A 23,677-nucleotide genomic window follows, 5' to 3' on the forward strand; every position below is an offset into this window, starting at 1 on the left:
CACATGAAATTTTAGGATTTAGCATTTCCTTGGGACAATATAGAGGATGGCATACTGAAAAGAGCTTGGATTTATGGTGACATGACATAGATCCAAATCCCAGCCCTGACACTTGCTGGCTGTATCACTTTGGGCAAATGACTTAACATCTCTGGATCTTGGTTTTCTCATCTGTAAAACAGGATGACAAAACCTCCCACCCACACTGTTCTGTAAAAAGTGAGATAAGGTAAAAGAGTGTCTGAAAGATGATCAACCATGCCAACACCTTCATAACATGACATTGAAATGGAGGAAAATTCCATTGTGAGACCAGAGCACAGAGGGTGTGTTGATTTAGTCCCAACATAACTGCTACATGGTAGACACTAAAGAAATATTGAATGAATAAATGTATACATGAATTTCAGGCCCCACCAACTGTGAGCTCTTAAAAAGCAGATACCAAATTTTGTCTTCCTACGTTAAACACAATGCTGTGTTCACATATTAAGCCTCCAAAAATGTATTAGGATAGGTTATTAAAGTTTGAAATTCAAAAAACAAAGGGTTTGTTCATAAGCAATTCAAGTCTGGGAGATTGACTACTTTATAAAAATGTGAAACTATTAGATATTCATTTTTTGTGTCATTCCTCTTAGTGTGTTAGAGATTAAAATCACACTTAATAGCTTTTTGTTATGTTCACACCATCCAGCCACATTTTCAGTTCAATAATCCACCCACTACTGAAGCCATTACTTCTCACTTGGGAGAAGAGGATAATCCTCTTTCACTCAAAGAGGGCACATTGGTCTATTTTACTCCCTCCAATATCACCTATAAAATAATTTCTGATTTTCTAGTTTTCACTTTAATGTGACCTTTTTCTGTAATGAATAAAAATGTGTTCATCAACTAATCTCAGTGAATTTTCTTTCGGAAAATGAATGCCAGGGCTCTATGCAGAGACTTCCTTGTTATGTTAACAAAAGGAAAAAGGCTGAGTCACCAGGCTTATGATTCATTGACTTAGCAGGACAGTGAGTCAGTTGGGCCCTGACTGGAGATTGTAAGCATAACAAGGGAGCCAGGTAGATCCGGGCCCCTCGAGGTGCGAATATAGAACAAGGGAGCAGGTCTACAAGGGGCAAAACATTTCAATATACATTTCTCCAAAAATTATATATAAGTGGCCAATAAGCACATGGAAAGATGCTTACTATTATTAGCTATTGGGGGAATTCAAATCAAAATCACAATGAGATACTACTTCACACTCACTAGAATGGTTAGTTATAATCAAGAAGTCAGATAAGAGCAAGTATTGACAAGGATGTGGAGAAATTGGAATGCTTATATATCACTGGGGTGAATGTAAAATGGTATAGTCATCTTGGAAATGGTCCGGCAGTTCCTCAAATGGTTAAACATAGAGTTAAAATAGCAATGTCATGCCTAGATATTTACCAAAGAGAATTGAAAACTGATGTCCACATTAACACTGGTACCTGAATGTTCATAGCGGCATTATTCATAATAGCCAAAAAACGGGAACAATCAAATGCCCATCAACTGATGAATGGATAAGTAAAACGTGATATCCACACAATGGTATATTATACAGCGATAAAAAGAAATGAAATACTGATACATACTACACATGGATAAATCTTGAAAACATTACAATAAGTGAAAGAAGCCAGTCACAAAGGGCTAGAGGTTATATGATCAGGTTTATATGAAATGCCCAGAATAGGCAAATTTATAGATACAGAAAGTAGATTAGCAATTGTCTAGGGCTGAGGGGGATGAGAGTCATGACAACTCATGTTCACACAACCTGTACATGAATGTTTATAACAGCCTTTTTTTCTCTTTTATTTCTTTTTGGCTGTGCTGCGCGACCTGTGGGCTCCTTGTTCCCTGACCAAGGACTGAACCCAAGCCCTTAGCAGTGAAAGCGCGGAGCCCTAACCACTGGACCGCCAGGGAATTCCCTTCAGCTTTATTCTTAATTACCCCAAACTGGAAACAACACAAATGTCCTTCAGCTGAGGAATGAATAAACAAACTGTGGTACAGCCATGCACAAGAATACTATTAGGTAATAAGAAGAAAAGAATATTAATATGGGCAACAACAAGGACGAATCTGAAATTCATTAGGCTAAGCGAAAGCAGCAAGACTCAAAGGCTACATACTGTATGAATCCATTTCCATGACATTCTTGGAAAGGCAAAACTACAGGGACAAAACACAGATCAGTGGTTTCCAGGAACTGGGAGTAGGGGGAAAGGTTGACTACAAAAGGGCACAAAGGAATTAAAATTTTAACTGTTCTATATGTTGATTGCAGCGATGGTCACATGCATTTGTCATGAATTTGTCAAAAGTCACAGAATTTTATACTAAATAGGGTGACTTTACCTGTTTGTAAATCTTTTCTCAATAAAAAAATTTTTTAAAGATAAGTATTAAAAAACTACTAAACACGCTAAATTAATATAAGGGACCCTTATTTTTGTTTACCATTTTGTTGAAAATATTTGCCAAATATGTAAAAACATGAAAACATACTTATGATATAATAGCATATAAGGTAATCAAGTGATTATATTACATATTTACAGTATAAATACGAATCTTGTATTTAAAAATTCTCAAGTATTAGGGATGAAAAGACAGAAAAAAATTAACCAAAATGTCAACAGTAGTCATTTATGACTGGGGTGGGGGAGCCATGGATGATTTTTTTCATTTTTCTAGTTTTTAAGTTATATGTAATAAGTATGTATTGTTTTGCTGTAAAGAAAATGACAGATTACATTTATGAAAAAGGATTTGTGGGAGTCAGAATAATCCTTCCCAAATATAAATATGTGCTCAGAGTATATGTATATTGGTCTAAAAAAGATGTTTATTAAACAAGCCGCTATTCTTTGTGGCTTAAGTTTACTTTTCAGCAGAATGAGAGGAATTTGTATGAAATTTTTGCTACTGCTCCCCTTGAAGGCAAAATAAACCAACAACAGCTAATTCAGAGTGGGTGGAAAGGGGAGTTTGTAAAAACAGAAGCATTCATTTGCACATCTGATTTAATTCACATTCTCAATCAAATATTTTCTAGTTTCATGTTTTGCTTTCCAGTAAAACAGTAAAGCTAAGCAACATGTTAATATGAGCCACACTCTCTCACCCATCAAATCTATAGCAATATGCCCCATAAACGAAGATCCACCAGCCCGGTTCTGTTTCCATAGCACTGACCAACAGTAAGCTATTTGTGACCAGACTTACAAAGCAGCCTCTTATTATCAGAGACCTCACTGATACCATCAAGTCCTGAAGGAAAATGGATCCTAACTCTCCCATCTAACCTCACAGGGGGCCCCAGTGCTGCTGCATCACCTATGGGATTAAAGGATGGTTTGAGCTGAACAAGAAACAAGAACATCCTGAGTATTTTTGAAAGATAATTTTCTCTGAGCCAATATGTGCTTTATGACCCAATGAGGGAGAGACTGCAGGACTACTGTAACGTAAACAAACTGTCAGGAGGTGGCAGGGCTATGAAATCAGATAGATCTGAGGTCACTCTGGCTTCTACCTCAAATTGGTGGTAACACATAATTTGTTAACTTCTTTGAGCCCCAATATTCTCATATGTAGCAAGGGAGATAATAAGGCCTATCTCTGAAAATTATGGGGATTAAGTGGGGGTAAATGAAAAGTGCCTGATATGTAATAGGCACTTAATAAAATGTTATTTCTTTTCCATGGAGGTCCAGGATGTTCTGTGAAAAATCATAAGGAAGCCTAGCTAAGTGTTCTAGAGAGAAAAATAAGAGTGTCTGTATGTGTGTGTGTCCGTGTGTGTGTGTCTGTCTGTCTGTTTGTGTGTGTTAGGACTAGTGGTCAAAAAGAATCATGTACAATGGTGTGAATATATAATTAGAGGTGGAAACTGAAACCTACAAGACCTGGGAGAGAGGCTTCCAGACTCCTAGTATAAAAGTTATGAAGAAAGAGAAACAATTAGCCAACCCATTTGAAAAGGTTGGCCAAACCTAATTATAGGATTATAATATATTCTAGTTGAAAGATATTTTCTTTTTCTCATTTTCTTTTTTCTTTTTTAAAAAATTTTTGGCTGCGCCGAGCGGCATGCAGCATCTTAGTCCCCTGACCAGGAATCGAACCTGCCCCCCTTGCACTGGAAGCGCAGAGTCTTAACCACTGGATGCCAGGGAGGTACTGAAAGATATTTTCAAATTAATTGTGTCCAATTTTCTTGTTTTTCAGGCAAAACAACAACAACAAAACACACCAAGTTTCAGAGGAAATAAAGGAATTTCTCAAAGTCACACAACCTGTGGGGTGCAAAAAGGGGACTAGAACATTCCCAGTCCCATTTTTCTGGGGAGGTAGGGCTCTCCTCGCCCTCTGAGAAACTGCTGGCCCTTCTGTGAAATGCCTGTGTGAACAGGTCTGTGCTAGGTGCTGGGCGAAGCAAGGTATATGCCCACCTCTCAGTGCTGTACCAGGAAGGAGAAGACAGGAAGATGGGGAGAGGGGACCACAAGCTGGAAGATGGCACAACCACAACTGCCAACCCATTAGGAGCTGGAACTAAGCACACGTGCACACATTCGTGCACAGATGTTTACATTACTTGGGGTTGCAGCAGATTGCTATTTGTCATGGAAGGTTCCATGGAAAAGATGTATACCCTGCTCAGCAAGGAGAATATGGGTCTTGAGGAAATCACTGAAGAGGGTGAGTGATGCCGACGAGATCAAGAGGTGCTTGTTTTCCAAAACTAATGGAATTAGAAATGAATTGAGATTTACCCTAGTCCCAACTTGCACATTCCTAAGACCCCGCTGCTATTCAGGCTCTGGCCAAGCTGACGTTTATCTTCCTTCTTATACCAGAACCACTTCTTTGGTTCCTTTCAGTGTTCCTCATTCACTCTACCATCAGGGGCATTTTTGAAAATTCTTTTCCCTCTTTCAAAATTCTGGATTGTCAAATTACTTAATCCTCTAGAAACTGGTAAATAATACATAAGCTTTAAAAATCAAAAAAAAAAAAAAAAAAAAAAAGAGGGTGAGTGATGACACTTGATGGAAACTAAAGAGATATGTGAGGATTGCAAGCATTCTGGAAGGGTTTATCAGGCCATGTGACCTGAGGAAAGTCACATGACAACCCTCTCCTCACTTTCCTTTTGGATTATGTTGTCCTCACCAACATGGGACTACAGTTGAGGTCATGGGCATGCCAATGGATAAATGATTTAGAGCTGCTCGTTGCATATCCAAGACCCAGAGACCCTTTCCAGCTTCTTCCCTCTCCTGGGGAAACTCTAGGTCTTCTTAAGGAAGGTATCTGAGTGTTTCACATAGAATTTGAAGGCAATGTCTCTGCTGCACTGCGTATCAGGTGCCTCATTCCTAAAAGGATGAAACTAATAGAGAGGGCTTCATATTACTTTGAGCTGAGATATTAACTTTGAGCTGTGTGTAAGGTCACAGTGGGACCTTAGGTTGTCTCTCTTGCAGAAGAGGTTTTGGATGTTCTCTAAGCAAAAAGAAGAATAAACTGGGTATTTGATAGACTGCCAGACTGTGGTGGTGACCACTAAGTGTTCACCAAAACGTCTTTCATTTTTTCCTCAGGGTATACAATGAAACTACATTTCCCAGACTCCCTTGCAATTAGGCATGCTCACATGACTAGTTCTAGCCAACAGAAGATGAGAAGAAATTATGTATGTTATGGCTGAATGTAGAAGGGTCTGAGGATCTGCCTGAGGGTGGAGCTACATGATGGAAAGATCATGGATCAATACATCACTGAACTACATGAACAAGAAGTTATCTTGTACTGTATTACACTACTAAGATTTGGAGGTTGAGCTGTTATAGCACTTAGCCTGCCCTACTTATATTTCATCAGTCCTAAAATGCATATATTTTCATATTTTAATACTGCATCTTAGACTTGATGACATACAGTCATATGACAATGCTAAAAGAGGCTTATCAATATGCTCACATTCACACAGCTAGTGTGATGCTGATACTCCAAGTCTCCTCAATATTGGACCAGAAGTTACTACAGTTGACTAACTCACAGCTCACGGTCACAGTGCATGGAACCATGGAATGTTATCCTTAGCATTTTGAATACCAACTATCTGGATTCTGTGACCAAGGTAGGGATCAAAGCTTGAACATCAGCTAGATTTGGGAGTGGTGGAGGGGAGGCGAGGTAAACCGGGTAAACCACTGAGAGCCCAATTGTGTCCAGAAAAGGGGAAGGCTCTTCTTTGAAGAACTGAGCTCAATTTCAAGCCCTGTCAGAATACAGAAAAGAGATGCCTCAGCCTCTAGCGTTAGCGTGTGTTCCTGTCAAACTGCCTTTGGATGTTAGATCTGCCATCTGTACCATGGTGTCTGGTTGCCAGGGTTACAATGCTCTCCTTGAACAGAAAATCAAATAGTTTCCTAAAACCCGCAGGTAAAGGTCAGAGCGGACAGAGCATGCTTCCTTTCTTGGTATATAAAGAGAAAAATATGCTGTATGGAAGGCAAGTACTTTAGATTCCTCCTTTGAGGCCAAACTGGTAAAGATGATCTGGGTGGAAACTTCAGAGCTGAGCTATATATAAAAGAGCATCTTGATAATGCAAAAGAAAATCCGTAGCTGGACACTGGAAATGAATGCTGAAAAACTGAACCCAAGATCCCATGTCTTTAAGGGGTCGTGGTCTCACATGAATCACCCCACGTTCTCTACTCTCAGCTAACCCGTTTCCTCTCCCAAATTTTAGAGTGAATAAGTCTGTATGGCTGAGGAATAGGTAACTCTACCTAAGTAGTGATGGAGCAGTGGAAGAAGTACATTTCCCAGATTCTATATGTGACTTAAATAATGGTTTGATTCTCTGCCTTTTCAGGGCTCAGACAGACTCAGGGGTAGCGGGGTGAAGGGGAGGGGGATATTCTCTGGCCAGGATAATTTAGTTTGGCAGCCCATGCTTGAAGAGATAGAGCACCTCTGGCTAGAGGAGTAACAGACATTTTAAAGACTCTTAAGAAAGGGGAAGAGAGTTACCAGCTGTCCTGGGCTTGTTGCTTTTTATTTTTCTTATTGTAATTTTTACTACTGTTGATGTTTCTAATAATTTTGCTACTACTTCTGCTTCTAATACTATTAGTATTTATGACCCCTAGCTCTTCTAAAATAATTTCCAGTGAAAGTATTATAATTGTAATATATGCAAGTGTAACTGTACAGAAACATAAAATGAAGTTCCCTTCTACATATCTTGATACCCAAGAACTACTCCTTATCAGTGATCAATCTAAAACATTTCTTGTGTTACTTCAGAAATATTCTATGTTCACATATAGACATATAAATATATTTGGACAGATGTGGGATTTAATATATACTGTTTCTCAACATATTTTTATCACTTAACACTGTGTCTTGGATATATTTCCTTGTTAGCTCCTGTAGAGCTATATATATGTGAGATACAAATTTGCAACATGGTTCAGTAGAAAGAGCATGAGCTATAATTAAGGATATTTGAAAAGATTTGGCTAAAGGATGACAATAGCTTCATTCTTTATGATAGCAAAAGTTTTGCAACAACCCAAATGTCCATTAAAAGGAAATTCACTACAGTATCATCATAGAAAAATATATAGCAAAATAGCCTTTTTGTTTGATATTAAATTTTAATTACATGACACAAAAGAGTTCTTAACCAGATTTGGGACAATTTTTCTTTCTCATGCTCGATATTTGTAATTGATTCTTTCCTATAACAGCTTGTTCAAGCTTCATGTTTCAAAAATTCTTATCACTCTGAAGATATGTATTGAACATACTTTAAATTCTGTATGGTCCTCTAATTTGGTCTCCTTTAGTATAGTTCATTCAGTCTGCTTTTCTTAAAGAGTGCTTATATTCCTTAGATGTTGGGTTATTTTGTTTTATGAATTAACTTGGCTTGACCCAGGAAGAAAAATATAATTAGCCTAAAAACCTTAACTTGAGCAACTCTTAAACAACGTTATTAGCTGAGTTAAGAAATGGGGCGGGAACATCTCAGGATGGAGAGGGAAGGAGTAGGTGTTGCAATCTGGGTTTAATTAACCCTTGTAAGTGTCTTTCCCAAATTTCTCAGGTGACCGTTACCCTCATGGTACCTCTGTCTGGGAGCTTTCACTCTGTCTTGTAAGAGGTTCAACCACTGGATCAGGGATGAAGGAACTATGAGTGGGGGATGCTTAGAGGCTTGCCAATCTGCTCACCACCATTACTATCAGCTCTGCCACCCCTAGCCAGGTGCAGCACTAGGGTGATCTTTGCGTGTGTAAATGAGATCATTAACTCCCTGACTTGAAATCCTAGTACAGCTTACCATTATACTGGACTAAAACCAAAGTCTTTCTCATGACCTGCAAGGCCCTGTGTGATCTGACTCCTGCCCATCTGCCTTATCTTCCTCTTTCCAATCTCCAGGAATTCCCAACAGTCAAACCCAACTAGAAGCCAGAAGACAAGAAAATCTATTATGGTAATCCACAGAAGTCAGCATTCTGGTGAAGAGAGGAAAATGGCAGGGGTGAAAAGTGGCTCTGGAGGGGAATGAAAGGGATCCCACATGATAACCCCCAAAAGTTAAGAGGCTCAGGCCTATGGGGCTAGTGGTTACTTAAGCTGGAAATCTAGGACTTTCTTGAGGAGCCACGTCTTACCTTGCCTCAAAGGATTATAGTCATCTAGTGTGAGGAGAGAATGTATGTGGGGAGGGGTGCAGGGATGCTGACACTCCCCCCAGTAGACTCTCTTCTCTCGAACCTTCCACACCATGGAAATCAGAAAATGCCTAAATAAAGTGAGGGGGATATTTTCATTCCCTCTAGGACAGGCATCTTGGGAAACCTTAAGAGTCAATGAGCCTGCTCCATCCAAGGTAAGCATTTTAGTCTGTAAGTGGAGCAAGCTCATAACATCACTGAAACCTTAATCAAGGTCCTCTTGATCATCAAGATTAATGATTTAAAAAATTTTATTTATAAGTTGAATATTTTCCAAGCAATCTATGCAGAATTCTATTTTTTTTTTTTTTACAAGAATAGAATGTGGACTTCCCTGGTGGCGCAGTGGTTGAGAGTCCGCCTGCCGATGCAGGGAACACGGGTTCGTGCCCCGGTCCGGGAAGATCTCACATGCCACGGAGCGGCTAGGCCCATGAGCCATGGCCGCTGAGCCTGCACGTCCGGGGCCTGTGCTCCGCAACGGGAGAGGCCACAACAGTGAGAAGCCCACGTACCGCAAAAAAAAAAAAGAATAGAATGTAGTTTTTCTGCTTAAGATGTATGAGTGTGTGTGCAAGTGTGAGTGTGTGTGAGTATAAGGAGGTTAGCTGGGGTTTTGCCCGCTCTTCTCCCTTTCCTTATCTCAGCAGCACCTAGACAGCAGTTTGGAAAATAGTAAGAGAATTTCTGATATAGTCCAACTTCACTGCATGGACAGGAAGCCCAGTCCTAGTTCATGCAGGCACTAGAGTTTTGAATCTCCTTAACACTTGGTCTAGGGCTCTATCAGGCTCCCTACCCTGCTTCCCATATGGTCTCTGGTACACTCACAAGTACATCATTAAGCAGATCCAAAGCATCTTAGATTTGGGAAGCGTATCACATGGAGTGATGGGGTTAGAACAGGCAATAGAACAGATTGGGGGAAGGAGTGTGGTGCATGTCAAAAGAAAAAAACAAAGATGTGGAGCAAATATTAAACCCAAAATGTATTTTCTGTTGACTTTTTTTTTCTCAAAGCTGCCAAATACTTATGATTAGGGATGAGCAAGTCTTAATGCCACCATTTTATCAACTCATTAATCAAGAGGAAAGGCTTCTCATTCTCACAGATGTTAAGGATGAAATATTCTCAAAGCATGCAGGCCATAGATGACAGGTACTCCAGCAGCCTAAAGTATTTTTGGAAGCAGTGGAAGTCAGTGAAAACTGACCTGGTTACTAGAGTCAGTTGGAATGCAAAGCTATTTTGATGGTTACCACAGGAAGCAGCTGCTACTGAAGAAATCATTGCCTTATCTGTTAAAATAATCTAATTGGGTATTGGCTGTTGGGCTTTTTAAATTTTCCATAGAATAGAAGACTGAAGATCTTATTAAAGCTGTTCTGAGAAAAAGGCCAACCTACCTTTGAAATTTAAAGCACAAACCAAGTAGTCCACACAATGAACTTTTGGGACATTCTCTTATTGTGTCTCCATGCTTTTGAATTTCCAAGTTTGGCCTCCACACCTACCACTTCTGATATGTCTGCATTTTATTTTCTAGAAAACCTCTAAATATTTACTGACACTTATTATCAAAAGTAAACATTTAAAGGAAACAGTCATTGCAGGGATGCTGCATTGGATTCTAGACACTTGACTGCTCCCAGTTGTGCCTTAGTGATTGGGAGAGCTTGGGGTATTGTTATTGAAAGGTGGACACTAAGTCTTGTTCCAAACTTAAGCCATCTGTGTCTATCAACCAGTGCCCAATCATCTTCACTGTTTGTTGTTTGTCTTACATAAAGTTAAGTCTAAGTTCTTGAGTTTGCCATCTTCCCATTCAAAGCCTATTTATCCTCTATATTTTTAGATAAATTTAAAAAGCAACCCAACCTGAGGATATACTAAATATTTCAAAATGAGAACACTCATGCTCCCTCTGAGTTTTAAGTGCTTACTGAAAATGCAACAAATCAAGCAAGTCCCTGCGACTAAACTAGACCACCTAACAGAGAGTCACAGCTTTTCCTCTGCAAATTATTTACATCAAGAGAAAAATCATTGGTGTGTGATCCAGACTCTCTAGCTATGATTCATCAAGAATGAACTTTAGCTAACAGATTAAATGCCACACTACCTTTGGAAAATTAGGACATTCAATCCAGATTCTACTTAGAGTTTTAATGCAAGAAACAGAACAACATTTTCTTCCATCGTCAGAGTGTCTAAGAACTCTAGAAATGAGTTTTTGTTCAAAAACACTACGGTTACAAAAGGTAGAATTGCCTATGACCAGAGCATGTCAGATAAAAGAATAAGGCACCATCAACTCTAATAAGTGTTTGTGAGACAAAGATTCCACCCTAAGAATTTTCATTTCTGGTAACAGTGCTTATGTGATTCAGACCAACCTCTCACCAAGAACAACTAGAAAAATAGCAGAAAGCATTTTTAAAGAATCTGTTTGGAGGCATCAGAGAATTAAGAAGATAGTGAAGAATTGTAGCTCCAGGAACTGGAAGGAGGACAGAACACAGAGAAATGAACCCAGTATTTGGGGCCACTTTTCCGTAGGGTTAGTTCGTGGGAGGAGAGCCTGTTAGTAATTTTTCAGCTGATCTGAGTGCAATGGGTTAGAGCTGCTCACCCAACGTCTTTCTCACTCAGTCTCCTTCTGATTGCTTTGGAGAGTTTCCTGTCCATTCCATGTACAACTAGTGGGGATTTTAATCATGACTTCCAGTAGGATAGGCGTATGACCCAAACTGGGGCCAATCAAATAATATGCCACCAGGAGAACAACATTAAGATAAATAATATGGTTGAGAACTGAAATTTGAAATCCAACCCTTAGAAGTAGCTAGGAGAAGGGTAATAGGAAAGAAGTCAGTCAGCCAGTGTGTGATCAATAAGCTTAAGAGTGGGTGGTGTCATGGAGCCCAGGAGAAGGGAGTGTTTCATGAGAACCACGGAGGTGAACTATGCCAGATGCTACTGAGTGGTCAGGATGACAACTGAGAGGTATCCATTATATATGGCAATGTGGAGGACGTTGGTGACTTTTGTCAGAAGAAATTTCAGGAAAGTAGTACGGGAGAAGGCAGATTGGAGAGGGAAGGAGAGAAACCAGGTAGTGAGGAAATGGAAACACTGAGTAGACAATTATTTTGTGGTTTGGCTTTGAAGGAGGTAGAAATATGGCCACATCTGGAAGTAGATAAGGAGTCAAAGGAATGTTTGTTTTGTTTTGCTTAAGATGAAAGACATTCAGGCATGCTTGTATGATCTCTCTGAAGTCGACTCGATTTTTATTATATGTGAAACCACCTTTTGTCCTACCTTTAAGTTCTTCTCTATTTTGTTCTCTACGACCAACTTCTTGGTATCAGATGTTGACAACAAATAAGTCTATAAGTCATGCATTTGGATGTAAATATTTGGGAGCTTTAGAATTGTTATGAGATGGACCCCAGGTCTTCTAACCCAACCACAATGTGCCTTGCTAAGGTCTTATACCTAGGTAATGGCAGGATCTCCTCCTTGAAGACTAGCAAAGCCAGACATAGAACTTCAACTTCACTGCTGAATCCAATGGCTTGCAGGGCTCAGGTTCACTCTCAGAGCTGTCATAATTATATAAAGAAAACAGTCTGAAATCCTCCTTTTACCAGTTTCCTGAGAGTATGACATGTGTGAGCTTGTTCTTGAGACCATGGTCATCTTTGGGATACTGATAACATTGAGTCTCTGGACTGTAAATCTGGGGGTTGGACCTTAAAACTGGGCAATATCATTGGTGTACATTATGAGCCCTTAATTCATAATCAGTTGGAATCCTCAGCTAGCATGCCTATTTGAGGGAGGGGAGTGCTCAACATTTAATATTCTTATTTCTTAATTAAATAATTGGTTCAATGTGGTTCTTTCAGCTCTAAGCTCTAACCCAGAATCTAGGCAAAGTTGGGGGCAAAGCAGTCAGTATATGATGCTGTTTAGGAGCCCTTTTAGCAGGGAAGTGCCAAGAAAGAGCAAAATGTGTGAGCAAGAAAACAAAAATAAAACCTAAGGGTAAATTAAGATGAAGTAATCGAAGCTTTTCAAAAACTTGTATTTAAAAAAGAGCCAATGGATGAATATCTCAAGCAATGTCAAATATCAGATTCTGCCTACATGGTTGAATATATCATAAAGACCTTATATAGCAAAAGCAAAATTACAACTTTATCATCTCCTCGAAAACTTAATTCCCAAGTTCCTGTCATGGTCTGAAAACTTTTCCACAGACACAAAATTACTTGAAATAGATTGCAATAGATTGGTGCCCTCATCCCAAGCAAGCTACCTGATGCAAGTATAGCTAAGACTTTACTAAAACAAGTAGTACTTTCAGCAGGATGTTAAACATCTGGCTCAAGACTTGAAAATCTATGAAACTACTAGACTGCTATTTCTGAGAGTGCTAGGCTACTGAGTACATTTGGCACGCAGGCTGGCGGTGGGGAGCAGGGAATAATTCTATATTTAAGCAAGGCGTCTTTCTTGAAAAAGATATCGGCTTTTTAGGACCTCCTATTTTCTTTTGAATTATCTAGGTTATTGCGGTTTTTTTCCTCAAAAATTTTCCCCTCAAAAAAGATGCAAATAAGCTTGCATGCGCACATACACATACACACAGTACATGAATTTATTTCTAGAGCGATCAACGATGCAAATTTTTGTAGTTTTCTTTTTTTAATAATACAAATCTTGATGAAAGACTGGGGAACATTAAGTTGATAAGACTGGACCAATTTCATCATGGGAATGGCAGTGATTTGTCCTCACTGGAATAACTTCTGTTTAGAGAATGGACTTGCCTTCTCTGCTGGCACCAGCACCACCATCCATGGACTCACTGAGTACCTTAGAACCCATCATATATCCCTCACAACACAGCTTCTGTCTGAGCAACCCGTTTCACAGCATAAAAGTTATGACACTTTGCTCTCACCTTTGGAGTTCTCTGGACTCACCGTCTACTTCACCACCAAGAAGGAGCTGTCCACTTAAAGTGGTTGTGTTGCTAACTGGGAGACCTGCATGGTTGGGGTGCTGTCTTCCAGAATGTGGTATATCTTCTCAACCTGCAACTGACACACAGAGCTTGAGAACAAAGTAACACAGTAGTAGTGATCTCTCTCATCATTACACTTAATAACCCACTGGCAGACTCTTTGCTTCCCGTTCCAGAACCTTGGGTTCTGTTGATCTGAAGGTCTCCATTCCCAAGGGAGGGATGCTTTCACCAGGGGACACAGAATGGCCCCATTAAATCTGAAACACAGGCTATCCCCTGATCAGGTTGGGTTCCTCATGCCATTGAAACAACAGGTAAAACAGTCATTGAAACAAGGCTGATAATGGTCTGGGGTGATTAGTTCTGATGAGCAAGAGGAAACTGGAAGTAGTTTCCTGATGAGGTTACTTTATGGATTGCCTTACCATCTCAGTTTAGCTTCTCAGCTTTTCTATCACCCATGTAAAACTTCCTGCATTAGGGACTTCCCTGGTGGGGTAGGGGTTAAGAATCTGCCTGCCAATGCAGGGACACAGGTTCAATCCCTGGCCTGGGAAGATCCCACATGCTGCGAAGCAACTAAGCCCATGTGCCACAACTACTAGCCTGCCCTCTAGAGCCCGTGTGCCACAACTACTGAGCCCACGTGCCACAACTACTGAAGCCCACGCACCTACAGCCCTTGCTCTGCAACGAGAAGCCATCGCAATGAGAAGCCCGCGCACCACAACGAAGAGTAGCCCCTGATTGCCACAACTAGAGAAAGCCCGCACGCAGCAATGAAGACCGAATGCAGCCAAAAATAATAATAATAATAAAAATAAAGTTAAAAAAACTTCCTGCATTAAATTTCCTGTTTCAAATATTTAGAGTGCTTCCTTAGGACCTTGATTGGTATAGTTTGGGGCCCCAGGAAAATTCCCTCAAGAAGGGATTCTAGGGATTGAGTTCTTATCAGTTTGAGCACAGTTTCAGGGTTGTCCTACTTTACAGATGGAAAACGAGTTACCGGTACCCTTGGTATCTCACCTTCTTCCTCTGAGTAGAACCTTTATATATTATCTGGGCTCATGGCCACCCAGAATAACCATTAGTCCTGACCAGCCTGATTCGCACCAGGTTTAGCCAGGTGACAAAGTTCTGGCCAATAGAATATAAATGGAAGTAGTATGTGAAACTTCCTGGAGCCATCTTTAAATGGAGCAGTTTGCACTTCCCTTCCCCCTTTCTCCTTTCTGCTGACTGGAATGTAGACATAAAGATATCTTGGATTATCCCTTAGGACAGCAGAAGTGAAAACTTGAAGGACCCTTGGTCTCTGATTAATTTGAAGAACTTTCTTATCAGCCCAAAGGTTGGATAGAACCAGTGACATGGTCAGTGACCCCAGGGAGACCAGAGGCTCTTGCCCAGAGATAAGCAAGATCTGATACCTTAACTGGAGTGTATACGGACCCAGAATATAGGATGTAAAGAGGCATCTCCTCTCCCATAGAAGGTAGATTCCTAAGTTTCCCCATACACCCATTTGCCATGTTGAGAAAAAGGAGACAGAAGGGAAGAACTTCTGTGATAAGGAGAGGATCTTCAAATTCCTTGAATATCTACCCTCCAAAGATTCAGGGATCCAAAGGAAATGGTTTAAACCAGAAGAGACGGAGAAACCATCCACTGGAAGATTTAAGGTTTGTTTATTTGTTTGTTTGGTTTTCATTGTAACCCAGTGGGTGGGTACTTAAGGACGATATTAGATCAGTCATGGGAAATATAGAAGCAACATCTTCTTTGAATATGTGGAATATAGTGTGTATGAACATCTGATCAAACTGAGTTTCATATGGCTAGCCTGGCAGAATGTTGGAGTCATCGTTAGGGAAGAATTACGCATGTTAAAACCAGCAAGTCCACAGATCATAGCATGGCTAAAGCCATCAAGCAGATCATGGATGTCACTTCTTTTATCAGGAAATCCTATGTGGTAAGAAAAAGCCCACAGTGATGAAACAACAGAGAATCTGATGAGCTTTACACATACAAGAATAATTCAGGGGCTTCCCTGGTGGTGCAGTGGTTGAGAGTCCGCCCGCTGATGCAGGAGACATGGGTTCGTGCCCCGGTCCGGGAAGATCCCACATGCCGCGGAGCGGCTAGGCCCGTGAGCCATGGCCGCTGAGCCTGCGCGTCCGGGGCCTGTGCTCCGCAATGGGAGAGGTCACAACAGTGAGAGGCCCATGTACCGCAAAAATAAATAAATAAAAATAAATAAATTAATTAAAGAATAATTCAGATACCCTGTAGGGAGCTCTGCCAATACCAGGGCAAGAAAACATCTGTAAGCTCAAGGGCTTCTCAGGTTGGCATCAAGAGCCAGGGGCCCATGACTGCAACAGAGGTGAGGTGGGGGAACCAGAGGCAAGGACGGGCACTGTAGTCTCATACTGGCTTATATTTTCTCCCAAATATTTGGTGTGGTCATTAGAGGCAAAACACTGTTCTGGGCATTTCATCTCTGCATCTCCTTTAATCCTCGTAGCAATCCTTTTGGTAGGAAGAGTCCCATTTAGCAGGATCAGAGAGATTAAATGATTTTCCCAAAGCCACACAGCTGGAGGTACACAGAGTGAGATCTGGACCAAGACTGTTTCACCTGCAAGCTTGGGTTTACATCTCCAGCCTCAACTGGAACACATTCTCAAGGGAGCGCTCACTGGCAATCTCTGCTCCTCACTTATCCCTGGATCCCTCTTCTCAGGGTCAGCTCAGTGCAGTGAGAGGCTCTCAGGCTTCCCTTTCGTTAACACCAGCCCTATCTTCAGAAAAAGGTTGGACATCACTGCCTCCAAGTAGTTCTCCTTGATCACCCCAACAGTGCTCTGGCACAGCCCTGTCACAATGCGATGCTACATTCCATTGTGTGGTTATTTCATTAACCTGTCTTCCCCACTAACGTGGAGACAATATTTGTTTTCACTCTCCATTGGCATCCTAGTATCTAGAACAGTGTCCGGCACGTAGCAAATATTGATAGATATTTGTTGAATGAATAAAGGAATGTTTTGAGTGTGAGAATCTGCTGCGGGGGTCATTTCTACAGTCCCTTTATTGATTGATTTCCTAGGACAGTGCACTAGGACACCCCTGTGTGACTTTTGATATGGGCCTCTGTTGAACGAAGGCCTGGGCTAGACAAAAGGGAATCAGGGCATAATGTTGATCAAATTCTTTTTTTTTTTTTTTTTTTTTTGCGGTACACGGGCCTCTCACTGTTGTGGCCTCTCCCGTTGCGGAGCACAGGCTCCAGACGCACAGGCTCAGCGGCCGTGGCTCACGGGCCCAGCCGCTCCGCGGCATGTGGGATACTCCCAGACCGGGGCATGAACCCGTCTCCCCTGCATCGGCAGGTGGACTCTCAACCACTGCGCCACTAGGGAAGCCCCAACATCTTAAACTTTTAATGTTCAAAAGAAATATACTGCAAACCATATGTCTGATAAGGGACTTGTATCCAGAACATATAAAGAATTCTTGCAACTCAACAGTAAAAAAAAGACAATTAACCCACTTCAAGAATGGGCAAAGCAACAGTTTACAATAGCCAAGACATGGAAACAGCCTAAATGTCCATTGACAGATAAATGGATAAAGAAGATGTGATATATATATATATAATGGAATATTACTCAGCCATAAAAAAGAATGAAATAATGCCATTTGCAGCAACATTGATCGACCTAGAGACTGTCATACTAAGCAAAGTAAGTCAGAAAGAGAAATACAAATACCATGTGATATCACTTATATGTAGAATCTAAAATATAACACAGGGGCTTCCCTGGTGGCTCAGTGATTGAGAGTCCGCCTGCCGATGCAGGGGACACGGGTTCATACCCCGGTCCAGGAAGATCCCACATGCCGCGGAGCAGCTGGGCCCATGAGCCATGGCCACTGAGCCTGCGCGTCCGGAGCCTGTGCTCCGCAACGGGAGAGGCCACAACAGTGAGAGGCCCGCATACTGCAAAAAAAAAAAAAAAAAAAAAAAAAAAAAAAAATATATATATATATATATATATATATATATATATATATATATATAAAAAACACAAATGAACTTATCTATGAAACAGAAACAGACTCACAGACACAGAGAACAGACTTGGTTGCCAAGGGGGAGAGGGGTTTAGGGGAGGGATGGATTGGGAGTTTGGGATTAGCAGATGCAAGCTAGTATATACAGGATGGATAAACAACAAGGTCCTACTGTATAGCACAGGGAACTAAATTCAATATCCTGTGATAAACTATAATGGAAAAGAATATGAAAATGAATATTTATATGCATAACTGAATATATATATATGCATAACAGCAGAAATTAACATGACATTGTAAATCAACTATACTTCAATAAAATAAAAAAATGGGCAAAGCATTTGAATAGATATTTCTCCATAAAAGCTATAAGTATAGCCAATAAGTCCATGAAAAGATGTTCAACACTATTAACCATCAGGAAAATGAAATCAAAACCACAGTGAGATACCACTTCACACACACTTGGATGGCTATAATCAAAAAGACAGATAATAACAAGTGTTGGTGACAATGTGCAGAAATTGAAATCTTCAACTGTTGGTGGGAACGTAAAATGGTGCAGAACAACTTCAGAAAACAGTTTGGCGGTTCCTCACATAGTTAGAGTTATCATATTACCTAGCAATTCCACTCCTAGATTTATACCCAAGAGAAAGGAAAACAATGTGTCCACACAAAGACTCATCCAGGATGTTCACAGCGGTATTATTCACAATAGTAACAAAGTGGGAACAATCCGATGTCCATCAACTGAGGAATGAATACATGAAATGTGGTATGTCCATGTAATGGAATACTATTCAGCAAAAAATAGGAATGAAGGGCTGACACATGCTACAACATGCATTCATGAAATGTGAAAACATGATGCTCAGTGAAGAAGCCAAGCACAGCAGGCCAAATATTGTAGGATTCCATTTATATATGTCCAGAATAGACAAATCTATGGTGATAGAAAGTAGATTAGTGGTTGTTAGGGACTGGGGTTTGGGAGAATTAGGAGTGACTGCCAGAGGGTGCAGCACAATAAAAACTAGGGCAGTTCCCAGAAATCCATATGGATGAGGGGTGGGCAGGGGTCCCAGACAAGAGAGTTTCTGTCACACGGTCACATATCAATTTCTTCCAGATTTTCAACTTTATTTCTACGTTTATTACTATGTTTAGTCACCAACAAAGTCTATTTCTTTTTTTTTTTTAATATTTCTTTCTTTATTTATTTGGCTGTGTCGGGTCTTTGTTGCCATGCACAGGCTCTTCACTGCAGCACACAGGCTTCTCTCTAGTTCCGGCATGCAGGTTTTCTCTTCTCTAATTGTGGCACACGGGCTCCAGAGCGCGTGGGCTCTGTAGTTTGTAACATGTGGGCTCTCTATTTGAGGCACGAAATCTCAATAGTTGTGGCACGTGAGGTTAGTTGCCCCACGGCACGTAGGATCTTAGTTCCCTGACCAAGGATAGAACCTGCACTCCCTGCATTAGAAGGCGGATTCTTTACCACTGGACCACCAGGGAAGTCCCAACAAAGTCTATTTCTTATACGACTGTTAAGAAATGCTGCATATTTAGGTGGGCTTTCTCTGCAATCGTAGGTTCTGGCAGTACTGACTACTCACTATGTTCTGGCAGTACTTCTTGGTAGCTAAGAGGACAGACTCTGGAGCAACATGAAATGGGTTAACACCCAGCACCATCACTTGCTATGTGACTCTTGGGCAAGTTGTGTGAGCTGGGATGAGTTATACAAACCTGCCCTGGCTGTTTCTTCAGCTGCAAAATGGGAATAGTAATATGCACTGATGTCTTAGGGCTGTTGTGTAGTGCTTAGAGCAGTGTTGGTGTATGATGAGTGTTAACTATTTTTCTTTCTTTGTTAATTGTAACAGAATTTAGTCCTGTTTATTATTGTTTTCCCCACCCCCGGGGAAACCTAATTTATCAGTTCTATTTTATTATGTTCACTTCAAAAAAATTAATAGACTTTATTTTTTATAGCATTTTAGGCTTACAGAAAAATTTAACATTAAGTACAGAGTTTCCATATCTGCTGCCCCCTCCCAACACACACGTAGTTTTGCTTTTAAATATTAACATCTTGCATTAGGATGGTGCATCTGATATAACTGATGAGCCAATACTGATAGATTATTAAATACAGTCCATAGTTTATATCAGAGCTCATTTTTAATATTGTATAATCTCTGGGTTTTGACAAATGTATGTCACATATCCACGATTACAATATCATATAGAATAGTTTCACTGCCCTACAAACCTCCTGTGCTTCACCTATTCATCCCTCCCTCTCCTGATCCACTAGCAACCACTGATCTTTTTACTGCCTCCAGAGTTTTGCTTTTTCAAGAATGTCATAGAGCTGGAATCATTCAGTATTAGTGTTTTCACATTGTCTTCTTTCACTTTCACTTAGTAATATCTAACTTTTCTCCGTGTCTTTTTGTACTTTGATAGTTCATTTCCTTTTATCACTGAATATCACTCTATTTTTTTTTTTGGATGTACCAGTTTGTCCATTCACCTAAAAAAAGTATATCTTGGTTGCTTCCAAGTTTTGGCAATTATGAATAAATCTGCTATAAACATTCATGTGCAAGTGATTGTGTGGACATATATTTTTAGCTTATTTAGGTAAATGCCAAGGAACATGACTGCTGGATAGTATGGTAAGAGTATGTTTAGTTTTCTAAGAAACTACCAATCTGTCTTCCAAAGTGGCCATTATGAATTCCCACTAACAATGAATGAGAGTTCCTGTTGCTCCACATCCTCACCAGCATTTGGTATTGTCAATGTTTTGAATTTTGGTCATTCTAATAGGTGTGTAGTGGTATATAACTGTAGTCTTAATTTGTAATTCCCTAATGACATACAATATTGAACATCTTTTCATGTGCTTATTTGCCATCTGTATGTCTTCTCTGGTGAGGTGTCTGTTCAGACCTCTTGCCCATTTTTAAATTGGGTTGTTCATTTTTTTAATTGTTGAGTTTCAAGTATACTTTGTATATTTTGTATATATTATTATTAGACATGTGTTTTGCAAAGATTTTTCTCCCCCTCTCTGGCTTGTATTTTCTTTTCTTTTTTCTTTTTAACATCTTTATTGGAGTATAATTGCTTTACAATGGTGTGTTAGTTTCTGTTTTATAACAAAGTGAATCAGCTATATATATACATATATCCCCATATCTCCTCCTCTTGCGTCTCCCTCCCACCCTCCTTATCTCATCCCTCTAGGTGGTCACAAAGCACTGAGCTGATCTTCCTGTGCTATGCGGCTGCTTCCCACTAGCTATCTATCTTACATTTGGTAGTACATATAAGTCCATGCCACTCTCTCACTTTGTCCCAGCTTACCCTTCCTCCTCCCCGTGTCCTCAAGTCCATTCTCTACATCTGCATCTTTACTCCTGCCCTGCCCCTAGGTTCTTCATAACCATTTTTTTGGGGGGGATTCCATATATACATATGTGTTTCTGGCTTGTATTTTCATTCTCTTAGTGTATTTGTTTTTTAAAATTCCTTAATAACTTCTTTAACCTTGATGTAATCCTCCTGCTCTTTTTCAGATTTGTTTTGTTTATTCTAACTTCATGAGTCAAATGTTTATTAACTTAATTTTTATTTGCTTTTGTTTGAACATGAAAATACACATTTTCTGTAGTTTCTTCTTGGTGCACTGTTGGCTGAATCCTATATACATTTTTTTAATAACTAAGGGGTTTTTTGTTTTTGGTTTTTTAAAATTATAGCACATTGGTTGAGTGCTTTCTGAAAATTGTGCATGTTTCCACAACCATTTTAATTTTTAAATTATTTTTTAAATTTTATTTATTTATTTTTGGCTGCGTTGGGTCTTCATTGCTGTGTGCAGGCTTTCTCTGGTTGTGGCAAGCAGGGGCTACTCTTCATTGTGGTATGCAGGCTTCTCATTGTGGTGGCTTCTCTTGTTGAGGAGCACGGGATCTAGGTGCACAGGCTTCAGTAGTTGTGGCACACAGTCTCAGTAGTTGTGGCTCGTGGGCTCTAGAGCACAGGCTTCGGTAGTGGTGGTGCACGGGCTTAGTTGCTCCACGGCATGTGGGATATTCCCGGACCAGGGCTCGAACCCCTGTCTCCTGCATGGGCAGGCGGATTCTTAACCACTGCACTACCAGGGAAGCCCAATAACTAGGGTTTTTTAAATAACGATGAAAAGTGATAGATACACGGGCATTTAAAAAATAGTGAAGTAAGATTAAAAATGAAGATGTGCTACATGATGAACAGTTACTGAAATTAAATGAGAGGGGATTTCCACTTCCAGATATGATGCAGTGACTTGCAACAGACTGATGCTCTCCTAAGACTGACCAGAGTAGCTGGATAAAATACAAAATTTCATCTGTTTGGAGACCACAGAGAACTGCTGAGCAAACAGGACTCTGGGTCAGGATTCTGGAGGAATGGAATTGCAGATTGGTGAGCAAACATTCTAGAACTACTCTGCCTTCAGGAAATTTGCCAATTCTTGGCACTGATTGAGGTAGAAGGCAAAGAAAGATAGAGAGCCACTGTTTACAGGCAGAGAACCAAGTAGAAATTCTAGCAATCTCAGAGACCTGGGGACAAAAAGTGGAGTTTGGGACTGCCCAAATAGCCACAAGGCCCCAGAAAGAGAAGCCGGGACTTCAAAGTGAGTCTGATGCTGTCAGTTTTCCTGGAGGCATTTGTCAACTTTTTAAACTGCAGGGAAGAAAATAAGACACTGGGAAGAAAGATAAAGGGCAAAGCAGAATTTTCTACACTTTCATAGTACTGAGAAAATTAAAAATTGAGGTTAGAACTGGCCATGAGAGAGAGGACCAATTAACAATCCAGGAGCTCAATTAGAAACCCCAAAGGACCACACGGCAGAAGCAGAGGGAACCAGAGGTAGACTAACTTGCGCCCAAAGTGCAACCCAACCTTGAATTAGCTCAGTCCCTGACTGGATTAAGGTAATTCATCACCTCCTGACTTTCTGAAATGTGCATCCAATCATTTACCTCACCTGCTCACGACCACCCAGTGCAGCCCACTTCACAGAGAATCGCATCCTGACTTACAAGGCTCCACATCATCTCTCTTTTTCCCTTACCAGAGGAGTGGTTGAGCATTTTTAGAGAAAGAAAACACCATTCAGAGTTTCTACAGTTTGACACACAATATATAGCACTCAATAAGAAATTTAAAAGTCTTCCTAAGAAACTGGACCAAGAGAAAAACAAAAATTACAAGCAGATGCCCAGAAGAGACAACTTTGGAGCTATCAGAGAGGGACATTAAAATTTGCATAAATAATATGTTCAAGAAAAGAGAATTTCACAAGAGAACTGGAATATATAAACAAGAATCAAATAGAAATGCCAGAATTAAAAATTATTGTAATTGTCCTATGACCCAAGAATTCTATTCCTAAATATATGCTGAGCAGAAATTTGTCCACGTATTCACCAAAGATATGTATAAGAATATTTTTAGAAGCTTCAGTTCATAATATTCCCAAACTGAAAAGTACCAAAGTGTCCATCAATCGGTGAATGAATAGACAAGCTGTAAAACGGAACACTACTCAGCTATATAAAGGGAAGAACTATTGATACACCCAAAACTAAACCCTTCTTTCCATATTCCCTCTTTTCTTCTGTCAAGCCTGCCCCTCCCCCTTTTTTTGCT

The 23,677-nt window shown here is 40.2% G+C and overlaps 1 protein-coding gene across 1 annotated transcript in view; it reads right to left on the reverse strand.

Annotated features, from left to right (window-relative positions):
- Window positions 1-13,803: 13,803 nt before the first annotated feature.
- Window positions 13,804-23,677, reverse strand: part of LOC309813350 (uncharacterized protein) — a 439,697-nt gene continuing 429,823 nt past the window's right edge. The window contains exon 6 of the mRNA XM_082638167.1: window positions 13,804-13,934. Coding sequence (XP_082494293.1) covers window positions 13,930-13,934 — 5 coding nt within the window. The 3' untranslated portion in view covers window positions 13,804-13,929. The remainder of the gene's footprint in view (window positions 13,935-23,677) is intronic.

The sequence above is a fragment of the Mesoplodon mirus genome (assembly GCF_964341445.2).
Source record: "Mesoplodon mirus genome assembly, chromosome: 12".
NCBI lineage: Eukaryota > Metazoa > Chordata > Mammalia > Artiodactyla > Ziphiidae > Mesoplodon > Mesoplodon mirus.